Below are 23,194 nucleotides of genomic sequence, written 5' to 3'. Positions count from 1 at the left end.
TTATAAATTGAAGTTTTCGCCTCTTAACTAAATTTGATAGCTCCGTCCCTGGTCAGACAATACTCAATGCTCAAATCCTGCAACACGAGAATCAAAGGTTGTTTTTAGTCACCATCTTCTTTCGGCCGTGCATGTCTTTTTCTTAAATTTTCTTCATTCCTTATCTTTTGGAGTTTAGTAAAGCAGTCAGCATTGATTTTTTTTTTTTTTCCAATAAAAATTAACCTTTTTTTTTTTTTTTTTTTTTAATGGAGTCAAGTAATGCGGTGAGTTGAGCCTCATGGGGTCACACATCTGATGAACGTTTGAAAATTGAATATTTTTTTTTGTCAGTAATAAAGCACAAAATTTTGTTGGGCGTGATCGAAAATTCAATGCCAGCTCCCTCTATAAACAAACTTCCATATTTTATTCAATATCCACGTATTCCATTTCTTTCAAAATACTAAATTACTAAACAATGAACTAATCTTATTTGGGTATGAACTAATTTTATTTAGATATGAACGGCACGCGAATCACACAATATGACAATATAACTTCTACAATGATAAGAAATTACCGAAATAAAAAGATGATAATACTTGTCTAATTACTCATCGAGAAAAATTATTTTGTAAATATTTTTTAAATTTCAGAAGATGAATTTAATTGTGTTCCTAAGCATGTTAATTATAAATTTGTACAACAATTTCTGTAAAGTTGCACTAGAAAAGAATCAAAGGAGGGAGGCATTAATAAAATTTTATAGTACAAAATGTATTATTTGTAGAGGAGAGAATATGCCAAATTAGATAACGGCTAGTGACACAGATGGCAGTGAGGAGTTGATGTGACAGTCAGTTAGATTATCTGAGCCGTGGTCCCACGAACACCAAGGCCTCCAATCAACCAACCTTTTCCCATTTTCTGCCCAGTTCCAACCGCCTGTCATGTTGCTTTACATGACCGCCAGGTTAGACACCGACTCAGAGCTTATTAATTTTTCTTTTGTGTTTTCTGTTAATTGTTGTTTGTGAAGCGCCAATCCCAAGAAATTATTCCTCATACGCATAACATATTGCTAATGAATGCTACAGACCATGATGCGTCATGGACCCTTGTATCGCGTAGTCAAACATTCAAGCAGCTCCATGTTTCTGGCATGTCAATGGCTAGTTTTGGAACGTGGGGTCCAGACAACATCAACTCAATTCATCAATCGCCCGACACCAGCATGGCCCACGTGTCGTCATCATGATCACGTACCTCTGAATTGCAGTTGCAGTAATGTAGATTTTTAAATCATTATTCCTTATTGAAAAGAAAGAAATCCCCAATAAAATCACAAGGATTAATTTATACTGTACTTAGCCTCATTCCTCAGTCACCTAAATTCCCCTGTTCACTCCTCTTTTTTTCTTTCTTCCCGCGCTTTAATTCCCACCCTTTTTCTTTTTCCCAATTGAATAATACATAAAAGTGCATTGTTTTATAAAATTCACATTTTAGGACATAATTTTGATATGATTTTAACTCGAGTCCCTCTTGAGTGAGTGATGATCTTTGGTATTCCGATTTTTGTTTGAAAAATTGTTAATAAAATCAACAATCTCAATGTTACATATGTACGATATTAACGAATCCAAGGATTTACTTAGATTCAAAATTTTCAAAATTAATACAATGAAATCGTTGATTTTATTAATAAACGAACTTTTAGTGCGAAATATATAAACTAAAGAATTTTATGTTACAAATTATACATCTTTTTTGTGATAATAGGTAAAATCAGGGATCGAAGTGTTATTTCCCAATTTTTAATTGTATTATTTTAAAATTAAAAAAAAAAAAAAAACTATTTATCCCCACCTCCATCTTCGGCTCCAATCTGATAGTCAAAGTTGATTTGCTTTGCTTTTCTTGTCTCACAAACACCATAGTCACTTTTTGTGACAACCCTTGTGCTAAGTTTTCTCTTTTAGTTTCTTTTGTTGATTTCACTCAGTGAGTCACAGTCTCTTCGGTTCACAATAGTTTGTGATTTGTTTTTCCTTTTTGGGTTGATCATCGGCAAATGGAAACAATGAAACCCAAATCAGCAATGAGCAACAAGAGCAAGCTAGCCAAGACATTTCAGAAGGTAATCAATTTGAGGACTGCAACAAAGATTGGTTCGAATAATGGGATGGGAATTTGCATGCTCACTTCACAAAACAAGTTTGATCAAGATGATGATGATTTGTTTTCCATCAAGGGAAGTAAAACTCACGGGGATCCAAGAGCGAGGCAAAGAGCAGTGATGGAGGCTTTGGTGGCAAAGCTTTTTGCTGGGGTTACTTCAATCAAAGCTGCTTACGCGGAGCTACAAATGGCTCAGAATCCATACAATAGTGAGGCCATTCACCTTGCAGACCAAGCTGTGGTTGACGAGTTGAAAGCTATATCTGAACTGAAAAGAAGCTTCCTAAAGAAAGAGCTTGATCTTTCACCTCAAGTGACTATAATGTTGGCAGAGATTCAAGAGCAGCAGAGTTTGATGAAGACTTACGAAATCACTATAAAGAAATTGGAAGGTGAAGCTGAGATGAAAGAATCTGAAGCTCGTTCTCTCAAGAGACAGCTTGATGATTCCATTGCGTTTAACAAGAGTCTTGAAAAGAAGCTAAACGCAAGTGGGCCTATTTCAATTTTGGAAAATGTTCAGCTTTCAGCTCTTAGCACAAGCCATTTTGTTCAGTTTCTTCATTTCTCTTTAAGATCTATGACAAGTTTTGTTAAGTTGCTGGTTCGTGAAATGGAGTCAGCAAACTGGGATCTTGATTTAGCAGCTAAAGTTATCGAACCAGAAGCAATTTTTACAAAACCAAGCCATAGATACTTCGTTTTCCAATCATTTGTCTGCAAAACAATGCTTGAAGGTTTCAACTTTCCGAATTTTTCGCCACCAAATGAGTCTCAGTGTTTTCACAAGCACTCTCGGGACCAATACTTGAACGAGTTCAAGAAGCTGCAATTAGTAAACGTAAGGCAATTTCTTGCTCAGAAACCAAGCTCTTCTTTTGCCCAATTCATGCGTTCCAAGTACCTTCACCTTGTACATGCAAAAATGGAGTGTTCACTTTTTGGCAACTTGAACCAGAGAAAGCTCATTAACGCCGGAGAATGCCCAGATTCTGCTTTCTTCACGTCTTTTGCTGAGATGGCGAGACGGGTTTGGCTTCTGCATCGCTTGGCATTCTCACTTGATCAACCAGTTTCTATCTTTCAGGTGCCGAGAAATTGCAGATTTTCGGAAGTTTACATGGAGAATGTGAATGATGAGTCAGCATTTTCTTGCGAAATTGTTGATTCTACTGTTGATGTTCGTGTTAATTTTACGGTGGTGCCTGGGTTCAAGATCGGTAAAAGTCTGATACAGAGTCAGGTTTATTTGTCGCCAGTGAATGTGATCGAGACTGACCCAGCAAGTCGTTAATTTTTTGTTTTCCATTTTTGGAAAATTATCCACCGAATCACCTGAACTTTCAGATTTTGCTAGAAATGCACATATTTTTTTATTTTCAACAATCCACCAGAATTCTATGAAATGTGTCACTCCTCCAATGTCATCTGAAATTTACGTAACTTGGATAAAATGACTATTTAACTCCTGGCCAACAGCGTTAAGCAAACATGGAGGAGTCATACATTTTGTAAAATTCAGGTAGATTATCCGGTAAACTATCTCTGCAAAAGTCATGTACTCGGTAAATAATTTTTTCTTAATATTTTTTAGGGCTCTTTACCCTTTCACTCTTTTCTGGGTATAATGCGATTGTATAATGCATCGTATTTGATCAGTATTAGACAGTGATCAGATGTGGAATGAAGAAAACGTTTATCTTCACATGTTAATTCGTGGCTTTTACGGTATGTGTGTACCGGATGCTTTCGTCTTCATGTGCAGAGCAGAGATTATTAAACTTTTCGGTAAGCTCCCTCTTTGTAAATTTGAGTTGCTGCGCACATTATATGGCATGCGGATAAATAAAAATAAGAACAATAATGGTAGAACCACCAAGTAAGGCCCTTAGGTTAGGTGGGTCAATTGGATAGCCTCATCATCAAATTCAAGCATGCCTCCAATGGCTTATCCGAGCAAATGCATAAAGCATTTTCTATGGAAACAATAATAGTTTGATCATCTTGGATGTCTATATATCATTATGTCTGACTGAAACCAGTCCTCATCATCCCATGCATTTGATAGCTACTTATGTATGTCTCAGAACGGTGATGAGATTACACAAAAATAATAGTTGATTACAAGAACAGATAGATGCATTGTAAAGGACTAAACAGAGATTCCTATAGAATTTGCAGGTTATAAAGCAAAGGAATTATCAGATTTAACAGGAACCAAAAAAAAAATAAAAATGAAACAGTCGAAATCTGAAGAGATGTCCAGACGATCAAAGTCACTTATCAGGCTTCAATATGGCTGGAAAGGAGTGTCACCTACATGATTTAAGCAACAATTTGCCTAGACAAGCTTGGGACATTTACATGTATGTGATGATCAATTATTGGGTATTTTTGTTCACCTTCTAGGTTAACCTCAATGAAACATTGAACCCTTTATGTGAGATCTGTTTCTTTTTTCTTTTTCACCGACCAGTCTCTACTAAAATGAGGTTGACACAACATAACTTTCTCCCACTCGCCTCATCACTGAGCTTCATTGACTACGGCACAAAAATCCAAGCTGCTGATGTTTTAACAATTGGCCATCAAAACAATCAAACACAATGTGCCATCCAACGAGCTACTTCCAAATAAAGAGTAGAGAATAATCGCTACCTTCATTACAGGCCAATATGGCATCCCTCCAAACCGCCTTAAGCTTAAAGCCAAATTTGATTTAATGGCTAAGGAAAATTCATGGGGAATCGGATGCTCCAACTTCGAAGGAGGGTGGAGCGGAAGCTTCAGCAAGCGCTTCAAGCATGGTTACAACCTCAGCTGCGTCATCCAAATAGTACTTAGCTTTGCTTGGCTTCTGTCCAACAGTGCAAGCAAAAACAGATGCATTAGATGAGAGGACTCCACTTGAGGTCGCATTGCCAATGATCTCAAACATGTCCTCATCAGATCTGTCATCACCAATGCAAAGTACAAAATCGGCATGCCTCCCACTCTCTGCCATTGTTGTGAAGATCTTTTCTGCCACCACACCTTTGCTGACACCCTGTAAGCCACAGTAAAAATTTGGTTCATACAGCGTGCTTTTACTATAAAGTCATCACGTATTCTAATCGCAAGATAGTAGCAAGTATGATAAATGTGACACAATTTAGCACAAGTAAAACTGACGCCGTTGCTTCTAAAACCATCAATTGCAACTAATGAAAGAATAGCCAACCCTCCAATATTCTAGTCTTCTCACACTGGCATCATGATATCATAAGTACACTGTAATAACTAAAAATAGATAATTTAGACATTTAGTGCGGATGGTAAGGAAGCTTGTTCCTGCAACAACATTAATAGTTGAAAAGAAAAGGGCAGAAATGACTGTGTGTATCTGTGTCGGTGCCAAGTTAGAAGAGTCCATCTATGTAGAATGTCTGTAACTTAGATTCGAAGCTGAATATATACCTGTGGCTTTACTTCTACAATGAACTGACCACTTTTTACAGCAGCAGGTTCATTAGCTAGCACGCTTTCTAGATGATCCAACAACTCCTTGGCCTGGCTAGATCCAAAACCGGGGTCTGCATCTCGATGGTGCCAGACCAAGGCACTTTCTTTGATTTCAATGTAAGAACCATCAGTGGACTCTGTATATAGTTTCATAACAGGCTCAGCTATTTGTATCCACCCAAAATCAACACTCTGCCCACAGTTTTGCCACTCCTCATCAGCAGACCACCTGATAGACAAATGATTTAGAATTTAGTACCAACTGGCGAAAGATAAATAATAATAATAATAATAAAAGATTACCATACCTCATGAAGTAACCATGTTCAGCAGCAATTCCAAGTTTCTTGCATGGAGAGAACCACTTGCCTAAACAATCCCTTCCTCTTCCACTAACGACAAATACAGTATTCCTGGCATCATTGCAAAGAGTATTAATGATTGAGATCACTGCTTGACTTGGAGCCTTGTTGATAGACGTTTGGGGCATGACAGTTCCATCATAATCAAACAGAATAGCCCTACTTTTGGACCTTAGATAGGCAGAAACAATGGCATCGATTGACAACTTTCTAAAATTAGGATCCAAAGCTACAACTCTGAAACCAAAGCTCAAGCCAATTCCCCAACAACGTCTTTTAAAATGATCTTTGCAAGTCCTTTCCATATCTTGAAAGAAGCTTCGAGCCCAGTATGCCACATCATGAGTACTAACATACCTATAATGCTTCTCATGGCGCAACTGTTTCTCAGCTTCATTCATTTGAATTGCCTCATGCATTGCCTCTGCAGTTGCTTCAATGTTCCACGGATTGACACGAATTGCACCGCTGAGTGAAGGAGAACATCCAATGAATTCTGATACGACTAGCATGCTCTTCTTTGGCGCACTTGATTCTGAAGAAGACTCTGATCCAGAGACTCCCTGCCTGCACACAATGTACTCATATGGGGTGAGATTCATCCCATCCCTCACAGCTGTGACCACCACGCACTCAGCAATAGTGTAATATGCAGCTCTTTCACTGAGAGTCACTGGCTTATCAATGAAGACAACTGGTTCATAACCAGGCCGGCCAAACGTCTCATTGATTCTCTTGCAGGTAGCATGTATTTCGGCTTGTATTTCCTCAAGATCTTTCCCTCTTCCCCTAGCGGGGTTTGCAATCTGTACAAGTACTGCCCTTCCCTGCCACTTTGGATGCTGCTTCAGCAAGTGTTCCATAGCCAACAACTTCAAATCAACCCCTTTAAAAATGTCCATATCATCAACACCAAGCAACACAGTCTTTCCTTCAAACTGCTGTTTAAGCTCCTGCACTCTCCAATCCTTGTCTGCAAGCCTTAAAACAGACTCAATCTGACCCATGTGGATCCCAACAGGCATGATCTTTATCCCAACAGTCCTTCCATAATACTCCAACCCAATATAACCCCTCTTTGATTGATACTCCAACCCTAACATACGACTACAACAAGACAGAAAATGCCGTGCATAATCAAAAGTGTGAAAACCAATGAGGTCCGCATTCAAAAGTGCCTTAAGAATCTCTTCCCTTACTGGTAGAGTTCTATATATCTCTGAGGAAGGGAATGGGCTATGGAGGAAAAATCCCATTCTCAATCTTGTAAACCTCCTTCTCAAAAAAGTAGGAAGCACCATCAAATGATAATCATGAATCCAAACATAATCATCTTCTGGGTTTATAACTTCAATCACCCTTTGCGAGAAAATCTTATTGGCAGACACATATGCCTCCCACAAAGAACGATCAAACCTTCCACCATGTGTAGCCGAAAATGGAAGCATATAATGGAACAGAGGCCACAAATGCTGCTTACAGAACCCGTGATAAAACTTTGTTAAAATGTCTGGTGGCAAAAATGCAGGGACACATTTAAACCTATCCAACAAAAGCTGCGACACATCATCTTGTTCGCTCAAATCAACATCTACCTTCAATGACCCCACATATATGACCTCCATATCTTCAGGCAATCCATCTTTTAACTGTAATAACAAAGAATCCTCATCCCAACTAAAACTCCAACCTTTATTATCCGGTCTGCGCTTAGCTTTTACAGGCAACTGATTTGCTACAATTATAACGCGGTCTTGGGCGACGGAGGACGGCACGTCTGAGCTCACACTATTTGCCTGATCATCATCAAGCTCGGAAATCACACCAGGGACGGTCATTACTCTTGGCAATCGTTTCTTTTCACGACTTGGACCCATTGCAGGAAAATTGCCAGAGGCTAGATCTAAAAGATTAGTATACGATTTGGACATCATCTTTAACCACTTTGTATTATCGCCAACTTTAAAACTCAACACAAGATCTCAGAGTCATAAACCAGACCCAAGATTGGTCCTTTCGTGAAATCTCTGTAACTCGGCAGGATCTGTAAACGTTATCAAGAAATTAACATCATCACCTATACGCAAATCAAAAACCACGCAAAATGAATAAATACACGTAATTAAACATTTACAATCATTCATATTATCACCAAATGAGATCCAAACACGAAAAATATTCAAGCATACACAAAACTACATTGGAACTCACTGTTACATAATCCAAATAACAATCTTGAACCAGTGAAAAAAAAAAAAAAACAAACCTTAACCCACTTTCAGAACAAAAGTTTGAATCTTTAACGCAAAGATGGGCTGAGAAAAAGAAAAAACAAAACAAAACAAAATTCCCCTTAGTAGCACGAAAGAAATCTAGGGTTTGGTTTGGCTTGGTCTTCTCTTCTATTTCAAGAGCCACATTTACAATTTCTCTCTCTTCTTTTCTTTCTCTAAACACAAAACAATTGGTTCTTTCATTGTAAATATTAAATTTTTTTTTTTTTTTTTAGGATAATAAAAAGATAACAGATAGAATAATGTAGAAAAGAGATGAAAAAAAATGAAGAGGATAAGGTCGGCCAGTAGGATAACCAGTAACGCCAGCTGGCAGTGCTGAATTTTTGGCTCACGCGCTCTTACTCCCTCCTACCTAGGCAACCATCTACGTGTCAGTTTGTCAACTCTGCCACCTGGACCCACACGTCATCGCCTATTTATCCAGCAAACTATAACATGCTTCAAGTATCGTTGGTAAATCTTTCGTGACAAAACCAGTCAGCACATGACACGTAAGACACCCGCATGGTTGCTGTGCCACGTGTCAAGTAGCTGAAGGAAATGACTCGGATAAGCTGTGGTCGTAGGAGCACCTGAGCGCGCAGGGTGGGGACGGTAGAATTGCCTGTCTGCTCCTGATGTTGCCACGTGGCCGCTATGTTTGGCGGACAAGCAGGAGCGGGTGGTGACCTGTCAAATTGATGACGTCATCCGTGACACAATTTTGATGAGGTGGCAACACATGGTATTTGGTTTTTTTTTTTTTTTTTTTTTTTTGAGAAGCTTCAATTGCTCTTTTGTAGTTGTGTTTTTTTGGTTGGTTGGTTGTGTTTTTTTGGTTTTTCTCGGGTAACAGGTTTGGTCTTTTGTAGTGAGGTTGGGTTGGTGGTGCTATGCGTGCAAATAAAATAAAATAAAATAAAAATAATTCTCCTGGTTGGGGTGACTTCCGGAGGAGGGAGAGAATACTTGCAGTTGCAGCCCTGGGGTGGGGGGGTTTGGTTTGTGGATGCAATTCCTCTTTTACCCTTAGGGACAGTGAAGGTGAACGGGATATTTCGCGAGGGTATAAAGGGAATCCAGGAGATAAAATTGGTCAGCATGGACCCTTATGGTGTCCTTTACCTAATTCGTACGTCTCCACATACAGAGAAAGCGATGTGGGCTTCCAAAGCTTCAATTGCTCGGATAAGACTGAGTTTAGAATGTTGTCACCAAAGTGACTGACTTTTCATTCCCCCTCCCACTCCCTCTCCCTTTCACACCTAAACCCAAAATAAGAACTTCCAACAATTATTAATTGATTATTATTATTAGCACATTGCTGACTGTGTGTCTATCTGTATGCATATTTCTTTTTCTATTTCCCCACTTGGAACATTATTTATTTTAGGAAAATTATCATTTGTGTACCCTTAGTTTACTCCATTATCAAAAATATTACAACACTTTAAGAGTGTATCAATCGTCCACCCTAAGTTGACAAAATGTATCAGCTGACCACCAAATCGTTAGTTGTCGTTTAAGTATGATGATGTCAGAAGGGTAATTTGGTCTTTTTATATGATACAAGTGATAATTTAAGGGTATATAAGTGATAAAAAGAGAATTTAAGGGTATACAAGTGATAATTTTTAAGGGTAAAATCGTCAATTCACTATAACTCCGTTAACTTTCAAACGGCAACTAACGGTTTGGTGGTCGGCTGATACATTTTGTCAATTAAGGGTGGACGATTGATACACCCTCAAAGTGTTGTAATATTTTTGATAACAGAGTAAATATAGGGTATATGAATGATAATTTCCCTTTATTTTAGATCTTGTTTTGACCGACTTTGACAGAGCTTTGTTTAATTCACGTTTTTTTTGTTTTTTTTAATATATTGTTTATTTTATTTTATTTTATTTTAAATTAAATTAAATTAAAATAAATTAAATTTATTTTTTTTAACCACCGTCTAAATTTATTTGAATTGAGAGCTACCCTATGGTTGAATAGTAGTAAATCGCTCCCTTTTTCACACAAATGTGGGTATTGAGAAGGGATTGTTGTCCCACATAGCTCACTATAAGCAAAATCCAACTATTTATGAACCCAAATTTTATCATAATTGATGTAAAAGTAAAGTAGAAATAATGCAAAAGTCTATGATTTCTAATGAGTGATGATAGATATTTTAAAATTTTCATCTTAAATAATATGTCATTTTATTGAGTGTTTGATAATAATTTATAAGATTTAAGTTAATTAATTATATTATTATTATTTATAACACCAATAATTTTGTAAATAGAATATTAAAATCCTTTCAATATTATCCGGCTAAGATTATGAATAAAAATATCTTGAAATCTATGGTATTTTTTTTTTTGGGCTATGAAAGTGAAATAAAATTTTGTTTGGATTCTTTTGGACGTGAGAAGAAAGTTGAGAATTTATGTACGTGTATATAGTGGGATGGGAAGAGGCAAAAGCTTTTGCATGTGCAATTGTAATTTCAGAAGGGCTTTTTAAGGCCACACATTTGGTGGACTCCACTACGAAAGCTTTTGTAGTGCATTTTGTCATTTCTCTTTCTTTATACACTTATCAATTCAACATTTAAGTTTTAGCTTTGGTGAGCTTTGGAGCTTTTGAATTTCTGCTTTTCGTCTTTTGTTCACAAAATGGAATTAATAATTTGTTAATTTCTAAACCTATCTATGCGCTGTCTTCTTGTTCCTTGTGATTATTCTTTTTCCTATGCAAATCATATGCCAACTAATATGTTGGCTATTATGTTAGAATTGTTCGAGTTTTGATTCGTTAGCTTATACTTTTATTAAACATTATTTATGTTGTAAAATAGTGAGAATGGTTACATTAGTATTATGAATTTGTTTTTATGGGTAATGATAACCATCTTAAAATCTCATCCTAATGATGTACTATTCATTAAGTATTTGATAATTTTTCATAAGTTATAAATAAATTAATTACATCATCTTATTATATCCACTTAATGAATGCCTCATTATTTAAAATGCCTAGGCCTAGCTTTACTCTTTCATTATTTTCTAACATCTCAGACAGCACCCATTTGATTTCGTTGCCCAACATTTAAATAAAAAAATCATATATTAAATCCTACATAATAATATTTATCTAATGCTCGAGCAGCTTATTTTTGACAATAATAGCTTTTGTTCTAAGGTAATTATAATTTAAAAAGTAATATTGCACTACTAACTAAACAAAATCTCATGATATATATTTATGTAATTTGGGATGTCAACAAAGAATTTTAAAGAGTGTTTGGACAACCAAAGATTTCCGACGAAGGGTAAAAGATGGTGCATCGACCGACAGTGTTGTAATCAAAATCTATTCGATTTGAATGTAACAAAATGAATCTGTATTCGAATGAACTGTGGGATTTACCTTGAGAATTTGCATATGATTCAATTAATTTGTTAAACAAGCTGTGTGATTGATTGTCTTTATAATAGCAATAGATCACTAGTAGTACTGTAGAACAAGCATCAGTGGGCGCCCATTTTTGTGGAATCGTACTATTTTCATTCAAAAAGTTGGACGGCGTTTTGCCGTATTCGGATAATCTTCTTATCTTTCAATGCATTGTATTTTGCCCGTGTTATCTATTAAATCATGGAATTAAAACACACCCAAATCCTGGAAGGCAAGAAGAAAAGTTGTCAAAAGGACGTGTTGACCACTTTTATAGCAGCACAAGATAATGGAGCTGAGCCTGGCTAATCCAATGTACGTACTACAATAATAATTGATTTGACAATTTGAAATTTGAATGCTTGGTTTCAACAACATTAGTTGGCGGATGGCCTATCGTGTTCTGCACATTTTTTTGGCGTTTTTCTTAATTTCAACCCCAAATTAAGGCAAAGAATATTTGCAAGCTTGTTGCATGTTCATTAGTCTTTTCTCGAATGCTGTTTCGATAAAAATATGGGAGATTTGGGCTTTTTAATATTTTCTTATTGTGATTTGAGTTCTAAACATTGGATTGTCCACACCAATTAACAAAGAAATTCAACGACTGTTGTTTGTTAGTCAGACAAAAAAAATTATTATGAAATTAACAAGACAAACTCTAATGCCTCGGGGACATATCCAATGCAAAATTTAATAAATTATCATGTGCCATCTAATTAATTTTTCTTGGACTTAGTTTTGCAAGAATGCCTGCCGATAGTGAGAAAATTCCGGTGGAATTCGCCGTTCAAGTTGTTGGAAAGTGGAAGGAGACCTATCAATGGGTACCAGTACTAGGAGGTTTTGCTGCTTTTGCCATGGCATTTTCAGCTGGTGCCAACAATCTTCCGGCCCCGGTCTGTATTACAACATAATCCGATCTTAAATTGAGAAAGCTAATAGCTTATTTATCCTTTTTCCATTGCAGTTCTCAACAGCATTAGGGTCGGGAACATTGACCCTTCTAAAGGCGTCGATAATGGCAGGCTTAATCTATGTGCCGGGAGCAGCCTTGGCCAGCAACAGCACGGTTAACGCTTTCTTTTTATTTGTAGTGTCAGGGACCATTAATGATGTTAATTTGCTTTTATTTTTTATTTTTATGGTCACAAGAATAAAGGGTTGCACATATATATGATTAAAGTTCCTGTGTTCCTGCAGTTTATCAAGGAAAATCAACCGAGTGAAGGTTTCTTGATGTGGAGTATGGTAGTTGTTCTCATTACTGCAAGTATTAGATCACCTCCACTTGGTCCTTAATTTCATATATCAAGCATGCGTATATACCTTTGTATTTATGCTACAGAGAATAATTGAATACTAGTCCATAATTAAAGTTATTGACTTTGGAACAGCAATCTGGCTGGTAATAGCAACATACTTTGAGTTACCAGTTTCACCTCAGCAAGCAACGCAGGCCGCTTTGTTGGGATCAATGCTTGTGACCGAAGGCTTTGACTACATTCCCTTGTGGAACAAGGTGCTGACCAAAGCTATTGGGAAAAGGAAAGAAATTTGTTTGATGAAAATTTAATTCAATGCTCAAGTGAAGCGTGATGGTCTAATCTTCTAATGCAGAATGATAATCACAATTTCAATGGTGGGGGGCTCCTCTGGATATTCCTCGAATGGACTGTAGCTCCATTATTTGCCTGCATGTGTGCATGCTTCCTCTTCATTCTCCTGAAGGTTTTAATACTTCGCCACAAAAATGCAAGGGAGAGAATTCTCATTTTCTTCCCTGTTGATTATGGACTATCAGCAGGACTCCTCTGCCTCTTTCTCGTGTATCGAGTACAATTCCTATCCCTTATTTCTTCCATATTTGCTTCACCGCATTATTCAATTTCCAAATAACCGCATGATTTAAAAATTGGATGGCAGGTTAGAGGACACTTGGTGCACATACCCAGATGGGTTACCATAGCGGCTGTGGCTCTGGCCACCTTTATTGGAGCAGTCTTACCCTTGGTGAATAGTACTCTAAATCTAATTGTAACACACATTTGGATTAATTTGGATCCATTAACTAATTCAATGGTTCTATTTCTTTACTTTAGGTTGTGATTGTTCCTTTGGCCACAAAAGAACTTGGTGCTACTGAAAAACACAAGACTGCAAAGAATAACAACATGAATTCTACCAAGGAACAATGTGTCGAAATACAGGATCAAACCTGCAGCAACAATACCAAAGGTGGGGATGATGAAGCTGAAGATGTACTGAGAGAATTTATGCAGAGGAGAGTACTCGACACAGTCTACGAAGAGGAGGAGCGAAATAGCTGTGCCTCACCAGACAGTACAATCAAAGATTCAGATCAGCAGCTGGCTCTATCTACAGGACAGTCAACACAATTTAAGCACTTGCTTCAGTGTACGCCAAACAATTTGGTTCAAACAAAGACCTTTCACAAGATGGAAAATCAAAGTCCATTTCAAAGCGCCTATAATTTTGTTAGAAACTTTACAAAATCCACTGTGTCTCCAGTAAGTATAAGCTGTCAGTCTTAGCCATCAATGCCAAAACAGGTGCCTCTCTCTGCTAATTAGTCTATTAATCACATGATCAAACAGGTTATCGAGTATGACAGAAATACACTCATTCGCCATGCTTTAGCAGAAAAATATGATGAAATAGAAGACTGCTTCAGCGTTCCACACCTTTTAGCTTCCTGTATCTTTGCGTAGGTTCAGTACTCATGGTTTTTAATAAATCGCCATTATGTTAATTTGGTTATATAAATAAATAAACATATGTAGTTGCATAACAAAACCTTTCTAAAATATGTTGATATATATTTTATGCAGTCTCATTCAGTCTGTTAGTGAGATAGCAGCTATTGTGAGTCCATATGGAGCTATTGTTGACATTTTCAATAATAGAGCAAAATATTCCGGAAATGGAGAAGATGTGGTGAGTTTGATATATCCACCCCTATCCCGTTAGAATTTGCAGTCTAAGTACGTCATTAAAAGAATAAATAGATTAGTCTTAATTAATGGTTGTCATCACTCGTCAGGATTCCATAGATGTGAGCTGGTGGTTTAGAGCCCTTGGTGGACTCGGTGCAGTAATGGGATTCATCCTTTGTGGGTGGAAGCTAACACAATGTCTCGGCGGCAAGCTCACATACATGAGCAACTCTAGAGGATTGGCATCTCAGTTATCAACTGTGGCAGCGGTGATCATAGTATCTACAACAAATCTTCCTGTTTCAACTGTTCATGCTTTTGTTGGATCTTTGGTCGGAGTTGGAATAGCAGATGATATTCAGGTACTATTTCTTTTGATTTGCCAGCGGCTACATACAGTAGTGCTTGTACATTTCTCAAATTTACGATGATTCATTTGACAGTATTTTGATTATTTGCAGAATGTGAACTGGAAGCTCCTCTTCAAATTCATATGTGGATGGGTCATGACTATAATCTTCTGTTGTGGGGCTGCCTTTGCGATCTTCTATGCCTCCGTTCATGTGCCAGCCTATGCGGTGCCTTGATGTAATAGGACAAAGATTCAGTATTAGAGCTGATTTTTTTTTTTGCTAAGTATTGAATCAATAATTGTTAGGTAAGAGAAATAAAAAAATAACATGAAAATTAAACCATGACCATTAATTTAATGCTCAGCGAAAATTCACTTTAATATTGAATCCTTATCTAATTTTATAATATGTTATCTTTAACATTATTTTACTCTTACCATTCAAATTGGTCATTGATATAATTGTTTATCACACAATTCTTTATTTTTTTACATCTTTACATTTGCTCATATACAAAAATGAAAATAATCTTCGTGAATTGAGTAGCTAAAGTAGCTTTAAGGTTTCATCATGTGAATGATTTTACTAGTATTCATATTTTGATTAAATAATAGCTCTTAATTAATTCAATGACGGCTACCCTTTCACCGTTGCTAATTCCTTTTCTTTTATTCCCTCCATAATTAATAGAGTAATGTTACACATCCTAAATTTTTTATCTCAAATGATGTGTCATCAATTGATTGATGAGATAATATAATTAATTCACTTGGATCTTGTAAAAAATTATCAACCACTCAATTAATGACACATCATTTGGGATAACTTTTTGGGATAAAAAATTTGGGATATGTAGCACTACTGTAATTAATATACTCTGTGAACAATATTCTATAAGCCCCTTATCTTATCACCATCATACAAGATTAAAATAATAAAAATTAATTATTTCCAATTGACGTCATATATGATGTAGCATTATTAAATTATTATGTGTTAAATGCCACTTCTTTATTATTTCACCATCGTAATCGATATAATAACCACATAAATATATATATTAATTTTGTAAGTACAGCATTATTAGTTACCAATATGGGCATTTATGGAAATTTCCAACATCTAAAATTCATCTTAGAATCAGCAATTGTTTGAGTTGGAAGGACATGTACACGATTCATTATTATAGAGCAAACAAATCCATTAGTAATCTTGACAAATATGCAAGCATCAAAGTAATAAAATTATACTAAAACCCACTATTACAAGGGTTAATTTAATTATTAATTATATTAGTTTCTAAATTATACCGGTATTCTAAATTAATACTTTCCCTATAATAATTCATTGGCTACTACTCTGCTCCAACTGGTCTAGTTTATACTGTCTACTTGTATATATAGACTCTATATTCTCTATGAATACCAGAAAATAAATAAAGCTTTGGAAAAAGAAATCAAAACTAAAGATGTTATTGATATACTAACTAGCTTTTCTAAAACTTCTTGGGCAGTCAAATTTATAACGTTTGTGTTTGTGAATTCTCAAAAGACCTGCGAATGAATTCTGCAAATTGAAAGTTAAATTTATTGAGTTTCACATATTACCCATATTTATAAAAAAGCATTAGATAGATGTATTATTTTTGTAACGCCGTATGGGTATATACCAAATGGAAGACAATGTAGAATATAATTTTATATCCTTATGATTTGATATGTGCTTATATTTCCTTTTTCTTTTTGCTGTCCATTTCATAAATGTTCCTTGTACAATTACATATATGGTATTTGTTAAATACAAGATGGATAGCGTAGCACTAGAGCTAAAAGTGTAAAATGTTTTCTGTCACCTTTCACTAATTCTTTCTCGAATCATCAATAGAATAAGTATTAAACTTTATTAAATCATTGTCAATTAATATATGGACCAAAATTTCTATGGGGAAAATGTATAATCATGAATGATGACTATTGTAAAAAAAATAAAAATAATAAAATGTTAGCTGTATTATTTTATCAACACACACGGCACAAGATGTCAAGATACTTGAAAGCTCAGTAGATTTATGATTAGGACATAATCATTATTGTTAATATACAATTATTTTTCAACCTTATCGTGAAAACTAATTAGACGTGTTTTGTATTTATATACAATATCATATATGAGCTCCGATTAAGATAAGATTCTAATTTCTCTTTTCTTTTTGGATTAACCTCCCAAAATTTTAACATATATTTTACTATCAAACCATGCGGTGAAAGTTAATCAATATCTATTTTGTATTTACATGTACTATTATATATGAGTTTAGGTAAAGATGGAATCCTAAATGCTAATATACAATAATGTCATGGAAATTAATCTAATGTCCAACACATTATCATGTTGACATGGGATCTTTCAATCTAAATTTACTGCTTGTTGAACAAAGTGGTGAAGACCACGGTCTAAGTTAAGATTCCGTGGAGTGTGTACTATGATTGTGTGATAAATGCTAATTAAACTTATACACTACGTCTCATGAAAATATTTCCTAAAGCGAATGAAAACACGTGTGAGGGATTGAGGAATGAGCATGACACTCGTGTGGTCCACCAATTCCAAACCTCATGTTTCAGGCTTGGAGTCGAGCCAATTAATCTTGGTCCGGCAGGCGACCTCCATGGCGGCCTTGTCTGTGTCTGGTGAGTATTTCACCATGTTGCTTTTAGATTTAGGCACAAAAGAAACAAAATCTTTAATTTTCATCAGTTTTTTGTTGTTATGTATAACTTAACCACCTGTTTCGCCCAAATCCCAATCTTGCTTTGCATAACATTATGTATATTAACATAACAATTAATTTATAAGGATTGACACTATAATTTTTGGCCATCCATCGTCTCACTCGATTATTTGTTTACAGGGTAAAAAACCATTTTTTTCCCTATATTTTAATATTAGTATCAATTTAATCCCTATATTTTTAAAAATACCTCGAAACATTCATGTCGTTAAAGTGTTGATACCCCTACTGTTACTTTTTATTTCTTTTGGTTTACTTTTGCAATATTATCCTTTTATAATAATTTTTTTATTTGGATATTAATAAAAAGAAAATAATTAAATTACCAATTTAACTCTAAAAATAAAAAAAAAATAATTTTTAATTGTCAAAAATTGTATGCAAACTACCAAGTGTGCAAATGGTGCTTGCAAAAAAAATATATAATTTTTTATTTTATAGGGTTAAATTGGTAAATTAATTATTTTTTTTATTAATGTCCAAACAAAAAATTATTATAAAAAAGTAATATTGTAAAAATAAGCCAAAAGAAATAAAAAGTAACGGTAGGGGTATCAATTTTTTAATGACAGTGATGTTTCGAGGCATTTTTAAAAATATATGGACTAAATAGACACTAATCTTAAGAACTAAATGGGCTTTTACCCTTTGTTTACAACTGGAGTCAGAAACCGACTGTAACCTTTGACGTTTTTAAATAATTAGACTTAGAATTTCAATGCAGCACAATCATATACTATGGTATTTTCTGTCGAATAGGAAATTTTGGAATTTTAATTTATTGTAATTATTAATTAATAAAAAGAGGTACATTATATTACAAAGTCAAAAATCGACTGTAATGCAATTGTTTGTTGTCGAGGATAAGAAGATTCGGAGAGTTGATGGGCAACTGAGGACCTGTCTATGGTACAGATTCTGTAACAAACATCTCCCGTTATCCCACCATCGGATTTTCTATTGTTTAGTTTCTCACTCCACATCCAACCACATCCAACGGCTGATGCTGCAGTCTGTACCTTACAGATTCTGTAAGCTAGTCGAGTCCGGCAACTGAACCACAAACAGACGCAACACGTTTTGGTTTCATGTGTTTGTAAATTGTCTCAAGCGATCGGCGGTTTGTGCAGCCCCTGTGTTTTGCTTAGAGAGAGCAATTTTGCGGTAGCAATTCTCATCGTTTTCGTCAATATATATGTTTCAATTTCATGCACATCTCTCTTTTGATGCTTTGCTTGTTACCTTAAAATAAACTAAAGGCGTTCTGTACGTATTTAAACGTGATTAGTCCTGTCATTAGCCAAATCTTCTTTTCTTATTTATTAAAAAAAAAAAAAATTTAAACCAAGGCGGCGTCATATAATTAACACACAATGGACAAAGCTTGTCATATGTGTTGTCATGATGATGAGATTAAGACCTAATGCGACGAGCGGAGTGAGACAGTTCCTTCTGTTTATATGCGTGTGTGTGCGTGCATAAATATATATAGGTCGCGATGAATATTGCCAAAAAAGAAATTGTTATTAAAAATGCACATTAAAATTGAATTTCAATGATGTCTCAACATAGCTACATTAGTTTTTTGGGCTGCAAGAAAAGCTTAATTTAAACGTTCATTAATTGAGTGATAAGTAATTGGTATGTTTCTTATTTTGTAGATTCTATATATCATCAGAAAGTAGAATACGAGAACAAAGCGTTTCCTGGTCGTGATGATTGATGTATGGAGTGGGAGGGCCAAAATAGTCATTAATGAGCCTATTTATTCCACAGAGAGAAGAGATTTGGTGACACAAGTCGTAAGCAATTTGATCATAAAATGTTGGAATTGGAAACCATGTGCACATGCCTCGAAATTATTACAAAGAAGCAGCTGACAATTCAAGCTTTTAATCCAGTCAATTTTGCTGGCTTGGAGAAACGAAGACAAAATTTAGCTTTCACATGCAGTTTCATTAATTCTACTTGTAAAGATAACAATAATATCTGAATGATTTTGATTAATTAATTTCTCCTTCTAATTAAGTTGATAATTAATAAGTTAATATATGATTGATCAGGTAGTTTCTGATGGGCCAATAATTATAATTTAAAGTAGTTGCTCATTTAAATTTTCTGTTAATCACAGAGACAGAATTGGTGACATCTTTGTCATCTTATTCTATTGTGTTAATTATGTTACCTATTATATATTGCGCAAGACAAGGACGCTATTGTTTAAATATTTTAATGTATCATTTCTATTTTACGAATGTCTTCAAAGGAAAAGGACAACAAATCTAAGTAAAATGCCAAACACATTGTAAACTGCATATAAATTAATTAAATTAAATTAAATTAAATAAATACTGTACTTTCTCTGATTTTTTTTAATATTTATTTTTGGTTTTGCTCTAGCAAGCCAGCCCCAGTTCAGCATATTGTACATTGAAGCAAGAAATCAGGTGTTGGGTCTCAGAGCTATGGCCATGGACATGCATATATTGGCTTTGCCATCTTTTTGCAAAGGAACCGACAATTAGCTTCTAATAGATTTATCTGTAAACGCGTTTTCAACTTTTTTTTTTTTTTAACCAAATCAGAGCCCAGTGGCATACTTTATTTTACATGACATGGGGACCTTAATAGGACCATATTAATTTGCCTTTTCAAATACGGGTTGATTTTCTTCGGTGCATGCACCTTATATTCAACGTTTACCAAAATGGGGAGGAAGATCATCAAAAAGATCAAAGATGAAATGAAACGCTAGCTTATGTCTCAAATCAAGGACATGTCCATGAAGATTAATTGACGTGCAAGGCCAGCTTAATTATTGATTTCATGATTTTAATTTGTAATATGAATTGATGCAATTTCTAGTAAAGGAGGAATTAAGGATCGTTAATACACTGAGTGCAACTGTCAATAATAAGCCATAGAAAGAAACTTCTCATCAATGATATAAAAGGGATGCATAGAACAAAATTTAATTATCCTGTGAAATTAATTAAAGAGGAAATAAAGAAAGAAAACCGTACCCTGTGCCTCTCTATACACTTCCGTTATGTGTACAACGTAATACGATAATATCTAACTGACCGCCCATTAAAAGAATTAAAGAAGTAAAAAAAAAATCAATAAATAAAATATATAGACTACATGTGTCTATAATATGGAAAGACTAATGGCCGATTCCGGGGCTTGGAACTGACTGCAGAATCCGATCAATGCCCGCGAGATGCCGGGCAAAGAGCTTTTCATGATCAAGCGTGGCACCATGAGTCTTCCTGCTTGGAGACGAAGCCGGAACTCTTCCCTTTGGAAGAGCACTCAGAACCAAATTCGCAAACAAAGATGAAACTTTCTTGCTGCTGCTGTCGATCTTCTCTGTGTTTAAGAGCTTTCTTGCTTCTAAAGATGGCACAGACGAAGCAAACACGACAAAGAAAATGATTGCAAAAGCACCAAAACGATCCATGAATATATGGTGTATTTGAATGTATTGTAAACAAGGAGAAACAAAGAGAGAAAATATATTAGCTTTTGAGGGTGGAAATAAGTTGTGAAGACAGAGGTTGATGGAGTGTTTTTCGGAAGATGGTTTGGGTTTACTATTTATAGGCAAGTCAGACTGAGATGTGAGAAAGTCATCACCCACCACTTCATACAGATACAGTCACCGCGTGACGGCTATTGAGAAAGGGCTAGCGTGCGTGGAGTCCAAGCAAGAAAAATTAGGGACGGTAAGTCAAGATCGTAAGCTTAATGTGGTCTTAATTATATGTTGGTGCGTTTTCTCATATGGTATTTAGTGGGTGTACTAAAAATTAGTATGCGAATGCCGCGTGGCAGTCAAGTTAGGTGAGGCTACAAGATAGGCCGCCGGCCACTGATGTATATGTAGTTAGTTCTCAGTAACTTCGTCTGTTCATGCACAGTCAAACATCCCATTCGTTGATAAATTCCATGTCTCTGCTCACCAGAGAAATTAAATCTGATTCTGATGTGAACCTTTTCGTTACCAGTCACAGTAAAGTTAGGCTCCATTTTAAGATTTGAAAATGAGGTAAAGTTGTGTAATAACCTACGTTTCTGATTTTTGTCACCGGCCAATTCGTCAAAGAGATCATCAATCACAGAGAAAGCACCGGCGCATGGAGGTCAATCATCGACGTATGATTTGGCAATAGTTTGAGTTTCTAACCCATAGAAAATGCTTTGTCACCGTCAGATGGGAACACCTAGCTTTTACCTAATAGTCATGAGCTATAGCCACGTTGGCCGATGAAGACGGTTATTATTATAAGCTGCATGTGATTGACGAGAAAAAGTCCAAGCCGTAAAGCTAAATAATAAGATCAGTCTGGTCCCACACTTTGTTTCATATATAAATTTGGTAAAAAAAGATGGGGTTTTATTTTTTTTGCCCTTTTCTTTCTACTTTGATTAATTCCATACACGTAAATCATGTCTTTAATGGCCTTACTCACACAAATCGGTGTGGCGCAACGTGGTCTTGTTTTCAGTGTCGCCTTCCCCCAAAATTGCCGCTAGCTCTTAGGTTTCATTTTATTAATCTGTCCACTCTCTTCGAGCGAGTTCGAGATTTCATTCATCTACGCTGCCTTTGTGTTTGGCTGCTGGCGGGAAATTGATTGATTTCTTGGTTGATTTTCGAGTGCAAATATAGAAGCTCCACTTGCCCCTCTTTTAATTCAATTATTCGATACTATATATCTTTGTTTTGGGGTTGGGGACTACCCTGTGATTCCGGATTCGAGAGTTGCCTCCTAACAATCTCATGGTTACTTTCAAAAAATTACTACTTACTATATTGAATTATTTTAATGAATAATTTCCATGGAGGGTAACATATTGTGTCAATTTGATTGCTAGACTATATGCGCACAAAACTGTTCACACAATATTTTTCTTATAGTCAAGGTATTTCGAGAACCTACAGATTACTGATTACACGGCCCGTCATCTTCAATTTTTCTAAATTTTCCAATCAAAATTAATAACTTTCAAAGTCCTTATAAAAGAAAAAAAAAATACCCACTTCATCGTGCATTACTTGTAATATAAAATTGCAAACAAGAAATGGCGATGTGATTAATTTGTTTGATATTATTGAACTTTATCTTAAAAAACATGGTTGAAACAGAAAGCTAGGCCAAAAGTGAAACATTATTTTTGAGCCCCTCCCTCAATGTTGGTTGTTAGAATGCAATCGTCCATATTCTGCCGCTTTATCACTAAATATATTGTATTACAAACAGCTAGCATGAAACAAAAAAGTTAATAATTCGATCCATCTATGTATATGTAGCTCATTGATTAATTAACGTTTTTT

General features: G+C 35.5%; 4 protein-coding genes across 10 annotated transcripts; 2 read left to right on the top strand and 2 right to left on the bottom strand.

Moving 5' to 3' along the window:
• The first annotated feature begins 1,681 nt into the window (after positions 1 to 1,681).
• Positions 1,682 to 4,398, top strand: LOC102626138 (protein GRAVITROPIC IN THE LIGHT 1). Its single transcript, XM_006467545.4, has one exon. It carries the CDS (start codon positions 2,057 to 2,059, stop codon positions 3,455 to 3,457), a length of 1,401 nt encoding a protein of 466 aa, XP_006467608.1. The 5' UTR covers positions 1,682 to 2,056; the 3' UTR covers positions 3,458 to 4,398.
• On the bottom strand, positions 4,245 to 8,553 carry LOC102626436 (probable alpha,alpha-trehalose-phosphate synthase [UDP-forming] 7). Of its 2 annotated transcripts, none has more exons than XM_015527009.3 (4): positions 8,293 to 8,553; positions 5,973 to 8,103; positions 5,620 to 5,893; positions 4,245 to 5,209 (listed from the first exon to the last, which is right to left on the bottom strand). In XM_015527009.3, the coding sequence occupies exons 2-4, from the start codon at positions 7,958 to 7,960 to the stop codon at positions 4,901 to 4,903; spliced, it is 2,571 nt and encodes an 856-aa protein (XP_015382495.1). In that variant the 5' UTR covers positions 7,961 to 8,103; positions 8,293 to 8,553; the 3' UTR covers positions 4,245 to 4,900. The 2 variants fall into 2 exon arrangements, with proteins under 2 accessions (XP_015382495.1, XP_006467609.1); XM_006467546.4 differs by having other exon boundaries at positions 5,973 to 8,070; positions 8,293 to 8,552.
• A 3,762-nt stretch (positions 8,554 to 12,315) lies between these two features.
• Positions 12,316 to 15,478, top strand: LOC102626737 (uncharacterized). 6 transcript variants are annotated; one of them, XM_052433940.1, is made up of 11 exons: positions 12,316 to 12,651; positions 12,723 to 12,845; positions 12,956 to 13,025; positions 13,150 to 13,274; positions 13,373 to 13,588; positions 13,679 to 13,765; positions 13,855 to 14,283; positions 14,371 to 14,480; positions 14,605 to 14,710; positions 14,817 to 15,071; positions 15,171 to 15,478. In XM_052433940.1, exons 1-11 carry the CDS (start codon positions 12,502 to 12,504, stop codon positions 15,294 to 15,296), a joined length of 1,797 nt encoding a protein of 598 aa, XP_052289900.1. In that variant the 5' UTR covers positions 12,316 to 12,501; the 3' UTR covers positions 15,297 to 15,478. The 6 variants fall into 6 exon arrangements, with proteins under 6 accessions (XP_052289900.1, XP_024950456.1, XP_052289906.1 ...); XM_025094688.2 differs by having other exon boundaries at positions 12,317 to 12,651; positions 12,723 to 12,824; positions 15,171 to 15,477; XM_052433946.1 differs by having other exon boundaries at positions 12,319 to 12,595; positions 15,171 to 15,475.
• Positions 15,479 to 20,815: 5,337 nt separating this feature from the next.
• Positions 20,816 to 21,537, bottom strand: LOC102627023 (precursor of CEP14). Its single transcript, XM_006467548.4, has one exon. The coding sequence runs from the start codon at positions 21,314 to 21,316 to the stop codon at positions 21,020 to 21,022; it is 297 nt and encodes a 98-aa protein (XP_006467611.1). The 5' UTR covers positions 21,317 to 21,537; the 3' UTR covers positions 20,816 to 21,019.
• Between the last annotated feature and the right edge of the window lie 1,657 nt (positions 21,538 to 23,194).

This window comes from Citrus sinensis, chromosome 2 (assembly GCF_022201045.2).
Source record: "Citrus sinensis cultivar Valencia sweet orange chromosome 2, DVS_A1.0, whole genome shotgun sequence".
Taxonomy (NCBI): Eukaryota; Viridiplantae; Streptophyta; class Magnoliopsida; order Sapindales; family Rutaceae; genus Citrus; species Citrus sinensis.
Note: the sequence above shows the minus strand (reverse complement) of the source record. Positions and strands in the feature narration are given on the sequence as shown.